The 12,391-nt window shown below is 39.9% G+C and overlaps 1 protein-coding gene across 4 annotated transcripts in view; it reads left to right on the top strand.

The window, feature by feature from the left end:
* Nucleotides 1–11,023, top strand: part of LOC147108810 (serine/threonine-protein kinase Sgk2-like) — a 179,927-nt gene extending 168,904 nt beyond the window's left edge. For 3 of the 4 annotated variants that reach the window (XM_086005675.1, XM_086005673.1, XM_086005674.1), the window contains 7 exons: nt 1,629–1,741; nt 1,823–1,859; nt 1,946–2,032; nt 2,656–2,751; nt 3,080–3,235; nt 7,302–7,391; nt 8,628–11,023. In XM_086005675.1, coding sequence (XP_085861801.1) covers nt 1,629–1,741; nt 1,823–1,859; nt 1,946–2,032; nt 2,656–2,751; nt 3,080–3,235; nt 7,302–7,391; nt 8,628–8,789 — 741 coding nt within the window. In that variant the 3' untranslated portion in view covers nt 8,790–11,023. The remainder of the gene's footprint in view (nt 1–1,628; nt 1,742–1,822; nt 1,860–1,945; nt 2,033–2,655; nt 2,752–3,079; nt 3,236–7,301; nt 7,392–8,627) is intronic. The other variant, XM_086005676.1, reaches the window with a different exon arrangement.
* The last annotated feature ends 1,368 nt before the right edge of the window (nt 11,024–12,391 follow it).

Raw genomic sequence — 12,391 nt, 5'->3', positions numbered from 1 at the left:
AGGAAGAGCTGTCAAAACTTAGAAATACTACGGGCCCCAAAACATCACTAAATCTTCAAATAATTTTTTTTTTAAATCACATTTTTTAAATAAACTATAAATTAGATGAAATAACTATTTAAAACAATAATTTAAATTTTTGAAAAAAATAGTTTTATTTTCTAACCGGTCTAAAAATAAACTTACCTTTCTTTAAAGTATTTAAAAATAATAAACCTGTGGAAAAAATGTTTTAATTTTAATTAATTCACCACTTACCTTGTAAAAAGCAGGCCTTACGCCTGCTTTTTAAATGTGTAACTTCTGGAGACTTACCCTCCCGGGAAAACCTGGAAATAAAACGTAAGTTCGATGCGCACGCGCAGTCTCTCCGGCGTACGCGTTCGAACTCTGAACCCCTTCTTTCAGGGGAACGGAAGTGCTGGTTTCCCGCGCATGCGCAGTGCATGCAGGAAACCGGCACTTCCATTGGGCCTACGGGTGAGTACCCCATGCGTACTCACCCGTGGAGACCCGAAATTCTGGGCCAATGAGAATTTTAACTCTGAGGCATTAGGGGACCAGGACCTAATTTAGGTCAGCGAGGATGGGGGTGATAGGCAAGTGGAGCTTGGTGCAGGCTAGGATATGGGCAGCAGAGTTTTCGATTAGCTGAAATTTATGGAGGGTGGAGGATAGCCAGGAGAGCATTGGAATAATTGAGTCTATAGCTGATAAAGGTGTAGATGAGGATTTCAGCAGCAGGTGGGCTGAGATAGGGTTGAAGGCAGATGATGCTAATGAAGTTGAAACCATAAAACTCAATAATTCCTCTGAATTTGTTAGTTCTAAGAGATTTCTTACAACAGTTTGGTGGGCATCATTTGTTTTTCTAAAACTTCCAATTGTCCTTTTACCTTTGTTTCTGTAAGGTTGTGAATTTATTTAACCCTTTAGAAAGCTGCAACAGTACACTAGGTAGCAAGCACAATATAACTATCAAGGAAGATAACTATCAATGAAGTCCATTGCTTGTAATGTGACCCACAGCAAGGCAAATTATTGAGAAGGAGATCTGTATTAATGGAACACCTTTTCAATACACACCATAATATTCAATCTGTCAGAGATTAGTGCTCAAGGACAGCAACTAAAAACAAGACATAGGGAAAGGAAAAGGAGTTTGAAATCTTCCACGCTCTTGTGATGTTATAAGTTAAATCTGTGATTTTATTCATCCCACACCATTAGCAAAACAGCTACAGTGCAGTTTTAAAAATAAACTGAAATCCTAAGAGTCTCTTTACAGTAACTTTAATAGGTAGCTGGGTCCTATTGATCAGGTTCAAGGTCAAGGGGAAATGTAAGGGGCAGGCCAAAGCAATGCAGTTCTTCCAACATTTGGAAGATTGGGGAAATATTGGGAAGACCTTGTTGGTGAATGTTAACAATATTTTAGGGTGGAGAGCACGCTCAACAGAAATTCTCCCACCTGAGGTGTAGGTTATATACTATAGATACTGACCAGTTTGTCCACAACATCTTGATCCAGAGGGCCGTCAGTGGAAACTCCATGTAATGCTACATGGCTGCCAGAAAACAAGACTTGACACATTACAGCTACTGAGTAGTGGTTTTTAATTTTGCAGCTCTTCTTCCATTTGCAACGAGAGCACACTTTTCCAGAGCCTAGAGCTAGATTTTATGCATCAGAGGTGGCCAGTGCTATAGGATATCTTCACTCGCTCAACATTGTGTATCGGTGAGTTCTGCTGTAAAGGATGTTGTCTGTAATTTTTTTTGTAAAATTCCAAAGCCGCTACGATCTCACTTTGTATTCCAGGGATTTGAAGCCTGAAAACATTCTCTTGGATTCTCAGGTATTATTAACAATCTTCCCAGTTTTTTTAAATAAAAAAAGTCACAGCACCCTGTTAATGACTGACTGACTTTTGTTATATTTCAGGGCCATATTGTACTAACAGACTTTGGTCTTTGTAAAGAGGTAATAGAACCAACAGGAACAACCTCTACATTCTGTGGGACACCTGAGGTATGTGTGTGACTAGTAGGTTCATATTTTGTTTGGCCAGTAAGGGTTCAATAGTCAAAGCAACTCTGTAAAGAGAGAACATATAAAGCATAGCTTTTACAAGTAACAAAAATTTGGGTGTCCAATCTGCAAAGTATATTTATTCTTCAGCAAAGTTTAAATCAACTATTTGTCACATTTCTTTCTATATGAGCTTTTATGGCTCTTACCTGACACCTACCCTTTCCTAGCCTGCCTCTAAAACTATTGGCTGAATCTTGTCTAGTGCCTTGTATTTCATTCCTCCAGTATATTGCACCAATTGGTGTAATGGTCATCCTTGTAACAATGGAGAATGGGCACCTAGGATTGTCTACCTAATTGTCTCACTGAGCGTGCAGGGATATTGCAGTTCATTGCATGAGTATTCATGTGTACTGACCAACTTCTGACTGTTGGTCATATTTCTAATTGGTTGAAGAAAGCTAATGGTATACATTTTGGTTGGTTTAGTTTTGTTCTTGTGCAGTGATTAATGCACTTTCAATTGGTTACTGCTTCCATTTCATACTCGCAAGCCGTGAATGTTTCACATCACAGTAAACTTTACAAGCACCCATTCTAAATACATTTTGTTTTGGCAGTATCTTGCCCCAGAAGTGCTTAAAAAGCAACCATATGATCGGACTGTTGACTGGTGGTGCTTTGGGGCAGTCCTCTATGAGATGTTGTTTGGATTGGTAAGTAATAAACTGGCAATCTACTAACTGAGCCAAAAATCTGTAACAAATACTGTGCAAATAAACTGAAAGTTTCTGACTACTCTGTTTAGTACTGTGATAATGGTAACAATGAGGAAAAATTGTAAGAATACTCAAATCATGTTCTGGTAGTTTGAAACTTCATACAATACATAGCAGCTCAGCGATGAAAGTAGATATAAACAATGAGCTTCTAAATTTATTTTTTCCCTTGTGCAAGCTGCTCTTGAGTCAAGTCTAAATGACAAATTTGTTTCCTTCACAGATTTGGTCAATGAGTTAATGATTCTTTCCTTTATGTGGACAGCCACCCTTTTACAGTCAGGATGTAGCTGAGATGTACGATAACATTGTCCACAAGCCGCTCCACCTGCCAATGAGAATATCAACAGCCGCTCGTGATATTCTGATGGGACTTCTACAAAAAGACCAAAAGAGAAGATTAGGAGCTGAAGCAGATTTTGTATGTGTGCATTTTGTATATGACTGAACACTAAACATTGAACTATTATGACGATACTTTACATTGTTTAGAAAGAGAGATAATGCAAGACAGTCAGTGTAGGTTTAGGAGTGGGAAATGCTTGACAAACTTACTGGATTTTTTGGAGAAAGTGACAGACCTCATAGATAGGGGAGAGACAGTGAATGTCTATTTGGATTTGAGAAAGGCACTTGACACTATCTCGCATAATAAGCTACTACATAAGTTCAAAGCCCATTGAAGAGATGGAATGTATTAAAATAGAGTGGCAAGTGTTTGGTTGGTAGGCTACTTAAGTATTAATGCATGGGCAGGTATCTGGTTGGCAGCCAGTTACCTGTGGAACGCCACAAGGTTCAGTGTTGGGGTCACTGTTGTTTATAAATGATTCAGAGTAAGGAATTGTATCGAAAGTATCCAGACGATACCAAATTATGATCAGTGGCAAATGATAAACATCAATGTGCACAAATTCAAAAGGATCTTAATCAGCTCAAACAGTGGGCGGAGAAATGGCAGATGCAATTTAATACAGGGAAATGTAAGATTGAGATTTGGCAGAGGGAAGGTTGATGTGGATTATGTGCTAAATTGGAATATATTTCAGGCAGGAGAGCAATCTTGGGATTTTAGTCGACAGGTCACCAAAACCATCAGCACAATGTTCCCAGGCTGTTTTTTTTTAAAAAAGCAAACAGAATGTTGGGATGCATAGCAAGGGGTATAACATAAATCCAGAGAGGTCATGGTGAGACTATATTTGGAGTACTGCATGCAGTTTTGGTCTCCCTATTTAAAAAAGGATATTCAGCTTTGGAAAGGGCAATGATGTATGAGGAAAGATTGACTACCCTTTTGGAAAGAGAACATTAAGAGGAGATTTTATACAAGTGTTTAAAATTATGAAGGGTTTGGACAAACTTGATAAGTATGTAGAACAGATTATCGGCATGGGTGGTGGAACAAGAAATCTTTAATGGGTTTCAAGAAGGAACTAGACAAGTTCTTGTCAACAATTGGATTCAGTGTTATTAGAAATACACCAAGGAAATACAGTGGATAAGTTGGTTAGATGAACCAGGTCTTCTCCTGCCATGTTACTATAAATATTTCAATCTTTGAATATTCATAGTTCAATTTTGCACATTTTCTTAAACTTCATTCTTATTCTGTGAGGAATACAATGAATTATGATTGGGAAGATCATGAAATGGAAGAAACTAACATTCCGAAATATTAGAGATTTGTTATATGTCAAAGTTTGTTGAAGGTTTGAATCCATAGATATGTATATGGTTGATTCTTAAAACTATTTTGTAATTAAAAACATCAGACCATTTGAAAGGAAGTTTTATAGCTAGCCTCTATGGAAGTGAAAAGGGAGTTAGGGGTGAGACAGTGAATGTTATCTACCTGGATTTCAAGAAGGCATTTGACACTGCCACACATTATCATAAGCACAGCTAAACTTCAGTTACTCCACCAGAAGATCAGCCAGGATTTCAGAGCATTTCAATTGAATAAAATGAGGCCTGTGATGAAAATGTGAACCAGTCCTATTTCAAGTGCCGATTTAGTTCCCTTGGTAGCACTCTGAGTCAGGAAGCTGTGGGTTGAAGCCCCGCTCCAGGTCCTGAACACATAGGGCAGGATTTTCATTGGGCCGTGGAGGTGGGATTAGAGGCGTGTGGGGGGGTTAAAATCCCGAAATCGGGGGTCCCGAAACCATCCTGCCCCCAACCTGCCTCCATGCCAGTTTCAAAGGAGGCGGGTACCCACCCCGCACTGAGACCCGCCTCCCCGAGGCGGGAAGGGAATTAGTGCCAAATCCTTATTTTTAATGTTGAAGTGTGGGATTCCCGACGGCTCCAAACCACGCCAAGTTAGAGGAGGCGGACCGTCGGGATGAAGGGCTTGGAGGGGTCGAGATGTCCGGTGTTCAGGTGAGTGATAGGTGCATGAGTGCAAAGGTAAGTGTGTTTGGTGTGTGTAAAGTGTTTAAAGAAGTTTTACATACCTTTACTTACCTTTATAGCCTTCCTTCAGTTCTCAGAGTCCCTCATCTCACCGGCACAGAAAGCAGAATGGCTGCGAGCTGTCAAAAATTGCAGCATTCAGCTTTCTGTTCCGGGGAGATTCTAAATCATCCTGAGAGGAAGGAATTAACTTAGAATACAGATTGTCAGTGTTTGACAGCTTCAAACAGCTGTGAAGCGCTGATATTTCATCTGTCAAAAGGTCTTGACAGATGAAATGCCAATCTGTGACGTCACCTGTTGCCGGGTGGCCCTTAATTGGCCTGCTGAGCCTGCTGGGCAGGCTCAACAAGGTCAATCAAGTCAAAATCGCGTGAGTTGGCTAGAACTCGATGGAGGCGGGACTACAACCGCAAAAGTTGTTGTCCCACCTCCTACCTGACTCCTCAGTGAAAATCCAACCCATAAATTTGGCTGGCACTTTAGCACTGAGGGAATGCCTCATTGTTGGAAATGCCATTGTTTGAATTAGTTGTTAAACCAAGGCCTGTCTGCCTGTTCAGGTGAACGTAAAAGATCCCATAGCACTATTCAAATAAGTAGGGTGTTCACCCGGTGTCTTGGCCAATATTCATCCAGCAACCAATACCACCAAAGCAGATTAAATTATTATTAATTTTATTTGCTGTTTATGGGATATTACTGTTGTGCAAATTGGCTCCAATAACCACAGTGACTACAATTTAAAATAATTAATTTGGCTATGAAGTGCATTGGGATGTTCTGACATGAAAGGCGCTATATTTCAAGATCACAACATAATTTGTGGTGAGGAATTTTAGTTCATCCAGAGAGACCCTGTTGTACCCACTGTGGCATCTCATTGTTTCTTTAATAATTCCACCTCTACCATTTTATCTGGAAGCTCAGTCCATGTATTAATCCAGTGTTGAATGTCTTCCTGTGTCACTGACCAGACCCAAACACTGTATGCAAGGTGCAGTCTAACCAGCGTACTGTTCAGTTTGAGCATGATTTATTTGCCTTGTACTCTGCTATTTTAGCAACATAGTTCAGCATTCTATTAGCTTTGATGATTACTGGTCTGCAGCAGTTGGATATATTTGAATGTCAAGTCTATTGAGACTCCCGAGTGTCTTTCAACTTTATCACTAGCTATTTCAACGCAATCGACGGCCTATATTTGTAGACCATTTTTCCTTTCTGTGTGCAGTATTTTACATTTTTCCGCATTAAATTTTATCAACCGTTGTTCTGCATATTTAAATATATTTGACTTGTAATTTCCACTACTCCTCCTAGTTTGGTATCTGCAAATCTGACCAATTTGCATGGAATTTCTGAATCCAAGTCATCGATGTAACTTAGAGACAAAGCAGTTCCAATACCAATCCTAGGGGCAACCCACTCAGTACTTTTTCTGCCCTCAAAATTAGCACCTGTGAAATTAGGTTTCTTTTAACACAAAAAGCTTGAGCTAGCTGTATGTCTTTAGTTTACTTAGATCAATGTATTTCCAGGTAATTGTGAAGAGACAGAGTGCCGTGGCATGCACTTGCATAAAAAGCTCCAAGAAATTCAGGTTAAAGTACTCTGAAAAAGAGATTGTATGAATCTCAGAAAACATTTAAACTATCAGAGTTAGGTGCTGCCCATTTAATTTGCTTTGGTGTACAATGCTTTCTCGTAATAAACAATTCTAGCCTGAAATCTATGGTCTGTCAGTGTTGTGTTGTGTTTCTACACCTTTTGGAGAAATTGGGAATACTTCGTGACCAGCCCGTAAACAGGTAGCTTGTTATCCCTGAGGCATGCTGCAGCCCATTCACTTCACACATCAGGTTAAGTTTCAATTTATAAGAAGCCCAATCATACTTATGGAAGCTGCATTTTACATTGAGCACGTGCAAGGTGTTGGGTAGCAGCCCTAATCGTATCAAGGCCTAAAATCCAGAAAGCATATTTTTTCATTTCAAGCTCTAGCATGAGATGAGGCATGAACAAATTTTATTGCTTGACTAATTTTACTATATTTTCTCCTGTCACAGCTTGATATAAAAAAGCACATATTCTTTTCATCTGTCACCTGGGAGGATCTCTACCACAAGAGAATTACCCCACCATACAACCCCAATGTGGTAAGTTTTCTGGATTCTGTTAGTTTTTATATTTATAGAGCTGTACATTTTGTTGTGTGGCATTTTACAGGAGGATACAATGCTGCAGTGAATCTGCTTGCATTGTTGCAAAATCTTGAGTGATGATGCACAATTAAGGATCAAGGTAGCTACTAACATTGGCCACAGAGACAGTTGGACAGTTGCATTCAGAGCTGATCTATATTGCATAATAAGGTGAAGTTGGGTTGTTGTTCTTGTGTCTGGGTGTGGCCCATGTCTTTCCTCTCCAGTCAGCTCATCCCTCATTTAGGGTATGTTTTAGTGTTAGTTGCATGGTTCCCCCAGGAACGGAATGAGACTACTTGCTACAAGGTGGAGGCCGAATTAAACTCATTCCAACTGGCATTTGCCCATAGGTGCTTTCCAAGTGTTTGTTTATGGTAGCGAAGAGTTTTGCAAATGCAAAGGGATGTACCTTCTCACTTCTAACAATAAGAATTCCTTAGTGAGAAGGATTCTTCCCCAACCATGGGAAATATCTAGTAGGTGGATAAGTAGATCTGATGAGATCAAGAAGTCAGTCAAGGCTTTTGTGACATACCCGATGAATCTGTTCAGGTTCATTAGATTTGGGAGTAGGATCAGATGGTGTGTAGTGGCCTGTCTGGCCAGAATCTATCCACCATTCAGCTGCTAGGAAAATTGGAAATGTATGGAATTTTGTAGGGTGCAGCAATTTTGGTAGGATTAAAGAAAGGTTTTGCACTTCTTGCTGCACATGGTTTGTTAGGGCTTATCTCTAGACTTCATTCCATTCCTTCTGTTGCCCAAGGTGACACTTATAGGCTCCTTTTAAAATATATAAAGATTTAAATTGCATAACAAAATTTAAGGTGAGGTAGGGAGAGGGACAAACTGCACTAACTGAGGCTGTAAGCAGGACTAGTGTGGGAAAATGGGAGGAAGATGGAGTGAGAGGGAGGGAAAGCATCGTCGTGCAAAAGTGCAGTTTTGAGTGTTCTTTTGCAGTCAGACAGGACAGTGTAGTGAGCTTTACCCATGCCTAGTTCATACAATACCTGACCTGGCATCATTTATAAAGAGTGCCAAAGTATTGTCTTCCCAAGAACAGTTGTGCCTCGCTGAGAACACAAGGTTAAAAGAAATAAACTTCACAACTTTTCTTAAATTTAAATTTGGATAGGTGCATTGGGAAAAATTAGCTTCACAATTTTTTTTGGTTTTTTTTTTCAGGCTGGCCCTGGTGACCTACAGCACTTTGATCCTGAATTCACACAAGAAATTGTTCCTAATTCTGTGGGACGCATTCCTGACTCCACCATTAACAGCCCAACGGCAACAAGTGCATTTTTGGGATTTTCCTATGCTACTACAGATGATAATTTAAGAAGTTAACTAAGTATTTCGTTGAACTGAGGAATTTAAATGGACTTTACTACCAGAAGGAAGATAATGTCACTAAAACTAAATGGCTTCAGCACAAAAGCTTCTGGGGAAACTGATTTTTATTTTGAATGAAAAATAACTTTCTTGCAGTTTTCTGAGGAATATAATACTTAATAATTTGTGTGTTTTTGGAGCATTCCTTGCAGAGTCTCCCATTAGTGTATGAACATGCCTTATCCACCTCAATTCTAAACGTGTACCCAGTTACAGTAAGCCTCATGGAGGCAAATATAGGTACAATGTCCCCAACTCTTCTGCACCTGTTCTGCTTTCATGTTGTGCACCACTCCTTCCCTTCGCTCCCTCGTTTTTCTTTCTGCCACCCAGCTATGTAAAATATCTTGCTGCTGGCCTTGCCTGTTTCTGTCGGTATAAGCGTGCACATACTTCAATATATGCTTCTGACACTGTCTAAAACAAGCCTGATCTGTGAACAACTTCTACCACGAGTTCCTGCACCTCAGAACTCTGCTTCTCACCTTGGATGATCATTTCTTCAATGGTAGTCTCTTACAGTAAAATCTTACCTGATATATTCCAGGAAGTTGGAACATGCAATGTATCTTGTGATTTGTGCAAGGACTCTTCTGAATAAGAACACAAGAAGTAGGAGCAGGAGTCGGCCATATGGCTCTTTGAGCCTGCTCTGCCATTCAATAAGATCATGGCTGATCTTCAACCTCAACTCTACTCTCCTGCCCAATCCCCATATCCCTTGATTCCCCTAGAGTCCAAAAATCTATCTATCTCAGCCTTGAATATACTCATATACTCAATAACTCAGCATCCACAGCCCTTTGGAGTAGAGAATTCCAAAGATTCACAACCCTCTGAGTGAAGAAATTCCTCCTCATCTCAGTCTTAAATGGCCAACCCCGTATCCTGAGACTATGCCCCCTAGTTCTACACTCTCCAGCCAGGGGAAACAACCTCTCGGCATCTACCCTGTCAATCCCCCTCAGAATCTTATATGTTTCAATGAGATCATCTCTCATTCTTCTAAATTCCAGAGAGTATAGACCCAATCTACTCAGAATCCCAACTATTTGTTGACGACATTAAATTTAAGTTCTTGAAATCATTATTAGATGTGTAAGTAAAATTGTCTCTGCCACTCCACACTTTTGAAAGCATTGCAGCGCTCCTTTTTGCAGATGATATTATGTTGGTGGACTTGTCTGGGGATCTAATGTGCTCTATTCCTTATCATGAATGATGGCCTAACCAATTGGATATGGTGGTGGGTACCCCATAAATGCAACATTATGGTTTTGCCTGACTTGAGGATTTGCAAGGTATTGACTGGAAGATACAAAGGGTGTCTATCCCAATTATTGATTCATATTGGTACGTAAGAGTTCAGGTGGATGCCAACTCTAACATGAACATGTTATTTCGGGAATATTACAACCTGCCAACCCAAAAATTATCCATTTATTTCTATTTTCTGTCCGTTAACCAATCCTCAATCCATGCTAATAACCCCAATCCCATGAGCCCTACTCTTGTGTAATAACCTCATCAGCTGCTTGTCAGTTGTTTAATGGCCAACTAGTGATTATCATGATAGCAAAATACTGCGGATGCTGGAAATCCGAAATAACAACAGAAAATGCTGGAAAACTCAGCAGGCCAGGCAACATCCGTGGAGAGAGAAATAGAGTCAACGTTTCAGGTCGAAACCCTTCGTCAGGACTGAAAAAACACAGGAAATGAAACAGATTAAAAGGCCAGTTTGGGGGCTGGGAAATGGGGATGAAAGAGAACAAAAGAGAAGTGAAGAGACATTAAGAGGTATTCAAAACCAGACGAGATGGTGATAGGACTAGTGGAGAGACAAAAGACGGCTCTAGATACCTCTTCATCCACGGATGTTGCCTGGCCTGTTGAGTTTTTCCAGCATTTTCTGTTGTTATTTAGTGATTATCATACTTTGAGCAAAGGCAGAAAGGTAAGTGAGGTCCTCTTTGGGGTCAAGTTAGCTCCAAGATGACACACCTAGGTCAATGGAAGATTGGAACCGAGTTGACTATGGCAAATTCATGGCGAACATTAAGTTACTTCAGTTATTGATTATACAGTTGATCAAAGGATGTTCTAGTGCTCTATTTCTGTGGGATCTCATTTTCCTGATTTTTGTAGAATGGCTGAAAATCTCTAATAAAATGGATAATTTGAATTTATTATTTTATTGCAAATGTATTGACTCTGATGACAGAAGTAGGACTTTCACCAAAAATTAACAATACTTCTGTGTACTCTTAGAATACTATGTACTTTTTATTTGCTATGACAGTGTAGTTCTACATTGTTCGCACACAACCTACACTACTGGTGCCTGTTCAACTCTGCATAAAATCCATATTAAATTTTAGGGACTCTGTAGGGCTGGAGATTATTTTTAATGTTGCAAATCCATGTATAAAGAAAGAACTTGCATTGATATAGCACTTTTCACGCCATCCGAATGTCCCAAAGCGCTTCACAGCCACTGAAGTACTTTTGAAGTGCAGTCAGTGTTATAATGTACAGAAACATGGCAGCGAATTTGTGTGCAGCAAGGTCCTACAAACTACAATGAAATAAATGACCAGATAATCATTTTTAGTGATGTTGGTTCAGGAATAAATGTTGGCCAGGACACCAAGAGAACTCCCCTGCTCTTCTACAAGTAGTACCATGGGCTCTTCTACATCCATCTGAGAGTACAGACAGGACCTCATTTAAAAAGCAACTAAAATACAGTACCTCTTGTCATGAATCTTATCATGACTCATGAAGTAACACTGGGCGGCCAGCTGGTGGCGCCATCCAAGGAGTATAAATACTCGAGTGTGGGCCCAACTTGCTCAGGATGTTTTTGTAACCAGGAACTAGTGATGTAACTAGAAATCTCATGGTTTTAAAACAGTTGATTAAAGCCTTGTCTTATACTCAAACCAAGTGCTCAGTAGTCTTTTTACATCACCTCTGACAGTGCAGCATTCCCCTAGTACTGCACTGAATTATAAGCCTAGTTTATGTGCTCAAATTTATAGAAGAGGGATTGAACCTAAACCTTCTGACTCAAAGATGAGAATGCTCGCACCAGGCACAGAAATATATCTCTCTGGTACCAACCTTGACACCAACTGATATTTTAAAACAATTTCTCAGCCTGAAAATATTTCTAACAGTAAGGCCATCAACCTTGTAGGTAATATTAAAAGTTGATACTTATGACATAAAATTTTACAGCAGAAACAGGCCATCCGGCCCAACAGGTCTATGCTGGTGTTTATGCTCCACATGAGCCACTTCCCACCTTAATACATTTCATCCTATCAACATATCCTTCTATTCCTTTCTCCCTCATGTACTTAAGTACTTTCTCCTCTGCATGTTGGTTTACAATGTAGTCTATTTTGTTGCTTTAAGTTCAGTTTGGGTTCAAGTCCCACTCCAGAGATTTGAGCACAAAAATCTAGGCTGACGCTCCAGTGCAGTACTGAGGGAATGCTGCACTGTCAGAGGTGCCGTCTTTTGGATGAGACGTTAAGCTGAGGTCCCAT

The sequence above is a fragment of the Somniosus microcephalus genome, chromosome 13, assembly GCF_052327205.1.
Source record: "Somniosus microcephalus isolate GS21.2 chromosome 13, FLI_Smic_1.0, whole genome shotgun sequence".
Taxonomy (NCBI): domain Eukaryota; kingdom Metazoa; phylum Chordata; class Chondrichthyes; order Squaliformes; family Somniosidae; genus Somniosus; species Somniosus microcephalus.
Note: the sequence above shows the minus strand (reverse complement) of the source record. Positions and strands in the feature narration are given on the sequence as shown.